This window comes from Eptesicus fuscus, chromosome 16 (assembly GCF_027574615.1).
Source record: "Eptesicus fuscus isolate TK198812 chromosome 16, DD_ASM_mEF_20220401, whole genome shotgun sequence".
Taxonomy (NCBI): domain Eukaryota; kingdom Metazoa; phylum Chordata; class Mammalia; order Chiroptera; family Vespertilionidae; genus Eptesicus; species Eptesicus fuscus.
The window spans coordinates 7,693,835-7,699,834 of record NC_072488.1 but is presented as its reverse complement, the minus strand read 5'-3'; the positions used below and the strand labels follow the sequence as shown (position 1 = coordinate 7,699,834).

The window sequence follows — 6,000 nt, the reverse complement described above, 5'->3', positions numbered from 1 at the left end:
GAATAAAGTCTTCCTCACCTTTTTAACACGTGGCAAAATAACTTTTTTTTTTTTTTTAGCAGAAGAAAGACTTGTGGGTTTGTTTGTTTTTTAAGTTTTTGTTGAGCACTCCCTGTCAGCCTCTTCCAGGAGAGCCAGTGGGAGGCCTCTGGAGTCAGGCTGTTGTTTCTTTAGCTGACCGCCCCCCCGCCCCCCACCCCACACACACACACACAGGGGTCCAGTTTATCTTGTTTGCTGGGTTACATGTTCCCCCCTTTGACCCTCCTAGCATCTCTCTGAGCATCCCTAGGGACATGAGCACTGGTGGCATTGTTCCCCCGACCCTCTCCCCAAGGCAGGGAGACCAGATAATTTCTCTTTGAACCAGGACATTCTGGGAACTCCTGTGAGTGACACCGGCAAACCAAGGGTCCTTGTGGCTTTGATTAAATTTAACTTTACATCCTAGCTCTAGAAATCATAGCTCTCTCTACATATATCCCCTTCAGGGACGTAGGCTTTCCCCTGGATCCGTGGTCGGCAAACTGCGGCTCGCGAGCCACATGCGGCTCTTTGGCCCCTCGAGTGTGGCTCTTCCACAAAATACCACGGCCTGGGCGAGTCTGTTTTGAAGAAGTGGCGTTAGGAGAAGTTTAAGTTTAAAAAAATTTGGCTCTCAAAAGAAATTTCAATCGTTGTCCTGTTGATATCTGGCTCTGCTGACTGATGAGTTTGCCGACCACTGGCCTGGATAATCAACCACCCCCCAAAGTAGCAGAGGACAGTAGCCTGGATCTGACTAAGGACTTCGAGGTGCCAATCTATGACGAGCTAAAGGTAACTTTTTTTAAAAAAAAATTGATTTGAGAGAGAAACATGGATTTGTCCCACTTGTTTGTATGTTCATTGGGGGTGCAGGGCAGGATTATCAGAAAGGCCCATCAATGAACGTCGCCTCTGGCCCAGCGCAGTGGCCACCAGGGGGCGGGCGAGGGCAGGAGTCCGGCCGTGCGCGCGGGGCGGGGACGCGGCGACGCCGGCGCCGGCAGGTCCCGTGACAGGCCCCGCCCCAGCCGCCGTCATGCAGTGCCCACCGGCGCTCGTCACTTCCAGGTGAGCCAGACTCGGGCGCCCCGATACCGCGTCCTGCGCGCCGTGGAGTCCGGGTCCGCGCGAGCCGCGGCTCCGTGCGCCCGGGCGGAGCAGCCGGCGGAGACGGCGGCCCCCGGGCGTGACCCGCCGCCGGCCGGCCGGCCTCTGTAGCGCTCTGGCCATGGCTCTGGGCTCGGCCCCTCCACCGCCCTGCAGAAGAGGGGGCGGCATCTAGCGTCCCCGTTTTACAGATAGAGAGAATGAAGGCCCCGGAGGGTCACGAGCTCACCCAAGACCCAGTGGAACAGGGCACCCCTCCCCTCCACTCCCCTCCCCGTTCATTGGCACAAAAATCTAGCCCTGCATCCCGTCGGCGCTCAGCTGCTCAACCCTGGGGCCGGGGACACAGGGCGATGCACGCAGAACCGCGGGGACAGGTGCTGGGAGGGGTAGGAAGGCCAGGTTGCCGTGGGAACGCAGGGCAGGGGTGGACCCAGGCTTCTGGGAGGGGGTGAATGAGGCCACGCCCTGCAGGAAGGGGGGCTGTTACCCAGGGAAGGGTGAGAAGAAGGGGCAGCTGCTCAAGGAGGTAGCTCTGGAGAAGGGCAAGTTACAGCAGCGGCCTTGGAGGCCTCCCCCCCCCCCCCCACCCACACACACACACCCGCCCCTGGTCCAGGCCTGGAGGACCCAGGGCAGGATGGACCCGGAAAGGGGGCCAGGACCCGCCTTGACTCTGCTGCTCCTTCCTGCCTTTCACCATCTGTAAAGTGACTCACTTCCCGTATCTTCACGTCCTCCATCCCTGTTCCCCCTACATGAGATCTTGGGCAGAGACGCCAACTTTATTCCATAAATGAAGGTCCTTTCCCCAGCTGGAACGAACTTCCCTGGGACTCCAGGTCTGGAAAACAGGACCCTTTAAGTAAGCGCGGAGGTGAGAGCCTGCCCGGGTCTCCTCTGCAAAATACAGCGAGGGCGCAGGCCACGGCTTCGTGGGCCGAAGAGATCTCCCTGGTGCCACCTAAGTCGCCTCCTCGCTGAGCCTCAGTTTCCCTTTCTGTAAGAACAGGGTGTGAGGTCAGCCGGCAGGCGCAGGGCCAGCAGCAGGCACCCTCTCAGCCGCTCGCAGACCCGTGGGGGCGTGGCTCGGATGCTGCGTCCACACAGCCCCACCCGCGAGGACCCAGGGGCTGGAGGTGACGGTGGGGTCCTGGGTGCCCCTGGCTTCTTGGTGGCAGCCACCCGCAGGGGATGTGCCCAGGAAGGCCCCGCCTCCCCCCACCATCCCCACGGGCACTCACACCGTCCTCCGTCCAGCGGAACTTGACCGAGGCCTGCTCTGTGCCTGTGTGGGACGCTCAGCTGCCCGTGATTTTCCACGAGCCCACCTCTGCTCTCACCTGTCTTCCTGCCGGGAGCAGCCTTTGTCCCTGAACCACCCCAAGACGGGGGCGCCGGCCTGGGAAGCCAGGCTTTCGGAGGGCCTGGCGTGTGGCAGGGCTGGTGGCCTGGCGCTGTGACCGCTGAGCCAGGCCAGGGCAGCAGCCTGGCACCCAGGCCCGCCGGGCCCCGCCGGGCCCCGCCTCAGTTTCGCCCGGGAAGCCTGCGGGCCTGAGGCTGAGCGTCCTCTGCCTTCTCCCCTCCGGCAGGCGCGTGCAGAATGCCCACACGGGCCTCGACCTGGCCGTGCCGCAGCACCAGGAGGTGCGGGGCAAGATGATGTCCGGCCACGTGGAGTACCAGATCCTGGTGGTCACCCGGCTGGCCGCCTTCAAGTCGGCCAGGCACAGGCCCGAGGATGTCGTCCAGTTCTTGGTGAGCTGGGGGCTCTGCCCGCGGGCTCCTGAGGGCGCCCTGGCCTGGGAGTAGAAGTGAGCATGTTCGCGTCGTCTTGCTCGAGGCTCCCGCAGAGAAGGTGGGGGCACAGGCCCGGCGATGGGGAACGCACAGAGGCGTCGAGGAGGCCGAGGGAGGCCGCTGGGCCGCTGGTGGGGTGGGGTCCGCCGTCCTATAGCAGCTCCCCCTCGGGAGACCGGAGCCTCTTGGGGCGGAGACACCCTGGGAGGAAACGGGCAGCCAGAGCGCGAACTAGCTGCGGGAGGGATTCCGGAGAGAGGCTGAGGGAGGCCGCCGTCGGACCCTGGCTCTGCGGGAAGCTGAGCGCTGCCCCAGGGTGACTCCGCCGGGCAGGACGCCTTCCGAGGGCCAGCAGGAGCCCTGGCTGCTTCCTCGAGGTACCGGGGTGCAGAGGGGGCCGGGCTGATGGCAGAGAAACTGACTTGGCAGCACCTGGCTCTTCGCCACTGGAAGGCTGCGGCTGACTCCCCGGAGAGTGTCCAGAGAGCCGTGCTGAGAAAAGGGACGCGTGTTGTCGCTTGAAGGTGACCTGTCGGCCAGCCAGACCTGAGGCCATCTCACGCAGGCACTGACGGCCTAGAGCAGTGGTCGGCAAACTCAGTCAACGGATATTTTATTGACTTTCTACAGAGAGGAAGAGAGAGGGATAGAGAGTTGGAAACATCGATGAGAGAGAAACATCCATCAGCTGCCTCCTGCATACCTCCCACTGGGGATGTGCCCGCAACCCAGGTACATGCCCTTGACCGGGATTGAACCTGGGACCTTTCAGTCCGCAGGGCCAAATTTTTTTTAAAATATATTTTATTGATTTTTTTACAGAGAGGAAGAGAGAGGGATAGAGAGTTAGAAATATCGATGAGAGAGAAACATCGATCAGCTGCCTCTTGCACACCTCCTACTGGGGATGTGCCTGCAACCAAGGTACATGCCCTTGACCGGAATTGAACCTGGGACCCTTGAGTCCGCAGGCCGATGCTCTATCCACTGAGCCAAACCGGTTTCGGCAAGGAGAGCCAAATTTTTTAAACTTAAACTTCTTCTAACGCCACTTCTTCAAAATAGACTCGCCCAGGCTGTGGTATTTTGTGGAAGAGCCACACTCAAGGGGCCAAAGAGCCACACGTGGCTCGCGAGCCGCAGTTTGCCGACCACGGGCCTAGAGGGAAGCGGTGGCCACGCGCACCTGCAGGCTGGGCTCCCTCTATCCACCGTCCCCGCCTGGGCCTGTGACAGTCAGTGCCCGGGTCCGCCATGACGGCCCTTTCCTGGGGCCCTAAGACCGTGGTTGAGCCAGGAGTGATCAGGAGGGATAAGGACTGGAGCCTGAGACCAGCAGCTGGGGTGTGGGGGGGAGGGGTGCGGTCAGGAAGGAGGCACAGCCAGGGCGCACTTCCTGGGAGGGCTGCCCCTCGGTGGACTCTGAACAGCCCGCCCCCTCTTAGGGCCTCTGGATGGGTCAGGGGAGAAGCCCGCTCTGCCCTCTGCACTCAGGAACCCACGTGCTTCTCTCGTTCCAGGTCTCCAAAAAGTACAGCGAGATCGAGGAGTTCTACCAGAAGCTGAGCGGCCGTTACCCAGCAGCCAGCCTGCCCCCGCTGCCCAGGAAGGTCCTGTTCGTCGGGGAGTCCGACATCCGGGAAAGGAGGGCCGTGTTCCACGAGATCCTGCGCTGCGTCTCCCAGGACGCTGAGCTGGCCGGCAGCCCGGAGCTGCTGGAATTCCTAGGTACCCGAGGTTCTGCCCCGGGTCCCTGCGGGCTCCCCTGGCCCAGAGCGAGGCCGGACCGGCCTGGGCCGCGGCGGTCCGGGAGCCCCTGCCTGCGCCGCGCTCTGAGGCTCCCGTGTACCCGCTCCACTCCAGGCTTCGCCGGGGCTGCCAACCCTCCGAGGCTTGGCTGCCCCCCCATCCACCCTCAGGTCCTGCCCCTCAGGTGTGGCGAGGCACTGGTCCCCTGGCAGTCGGGGTCAGACGCCTCTTTCTGCTCCCCCACAGGCACCAGCTCCCCGGGGGCGGCAGACCCCAGCAGCAGAGGTGTCTCTGTCCTGGACACCGGCGGCCAGGCCGGGGACGACGGGGAGGCTTTCGACTTCTTCCAGCAGCAGGAGGGCGCGGAGGGGCCGCCCACCCCTGGCCAGGAAGAGGACGCGGGGAAGTCCTCGGAAGAGGAGGAGGCCCTGGACCCCCTAGGCATCATGCGGTAGGTCTCCCCGATCTGGGGAGCGCCCCCTTCTGGCTGGTTCCAGGCTCTCTGGGGACGGCTCCTCCTTCCCCCCATCTCCCTGGGCTGTCACCGGGGGCCATCACCCTGTACGGCCTGGGGCGCTGGCGGAGCTGGCTGGCTGCTCACCTCACATCACCAGTGTCTTGGGGGCTGGGCTCAGGTATCACCTGCCCCTCCCTGGTCACAGGGTGGCCCCCACGGAGGCCTGGCAGAGCTGCCTCCAGCCCCCCAGCAGCTCTGAAGCCCAGGGTGCCCGACCCCACCCGCCAGCCCAGAGGCCTGGCTTCTCTGTCCAGCTCATCCCTGGCAGCCGGTGACGTGACGTGGGCAGGTGACTGGAGCGCCCTGGGCTGTCACGTCTGTAGCAGGGCCGTTTCCCTGGGCCCCGCCGCCCCACAGGGTGGTTGTAAGGCTCCCGGGAATCCCATGTGCGGAGGGCATTGGTGACCCATGAGGTGCCAGTGGTGTGTGATTCAAGGGGGTACAGTGCGCCAGGGTCCCTGGCCAGTGGAGTGTGTCCCCTTTATACGTATGTGCACACACATGAACACACAAGCAAGCATGTGCAGGTGCAAACACACACACATACACTGGCTGAGAGCAGCAGTGAGGGCGGCTGGGTTATATCAGGAGAAATTTGTCATAACCTTCCTATCAGCCTTACGTGACCCGCACGCCCTTCTGGGGCTTTTTTCAGTAAAATGGGACTGGGGCTGTGCTTGAACTCGCATGCTCTGCTGCTCTGAGTGGCCGCACACGGTGCCAAGCTGAGATAGACTTGGGGGTTTGTGCCAGCCTAAGGGCATGCCTAGCCAAGCGGCTCCTTTTGTGGGAAGGAAAAT

General features: G+C 62.8%; 1 protein-coding gene across 2 annotated transcripts in view; it reads left to right on the top strand.

Annotated features, from left to right (window-relative positions):
- The first annotated feature begins 1,055 nt into the window (after positions 1-1,055).
- HS1BP3 (HCLS1 binding protein 3) overlaps positions 1,056-6,000 on the top strand; it is a 50,832-nt gene continuing 45,887 nt past the window's right edge. For both annotated transcript variants that reach the window (XM_054728322.1, XM_054728321.1), the window contains exons 1-4: positions 1,056-1,095; positions 2,727-2,892; positions 4,455-4,662; positions 4,930-5,134. In XM_054728322.1, coding sequence (XP_054584297.1) covers positions 1,064-1,095; positions 2,727-2,892; positions 4,455-4,662; positions 4,930-5,134 — 611 coding nt within the window. In that variant the 5' untranslated portion in view covers positions 1,056-1,063. The remainder of the gene's footprint in view (positions 1,096-2,726; positions 2,893-4,454; positions 4,663-4,929; positions 5,135-6,000) is intronic.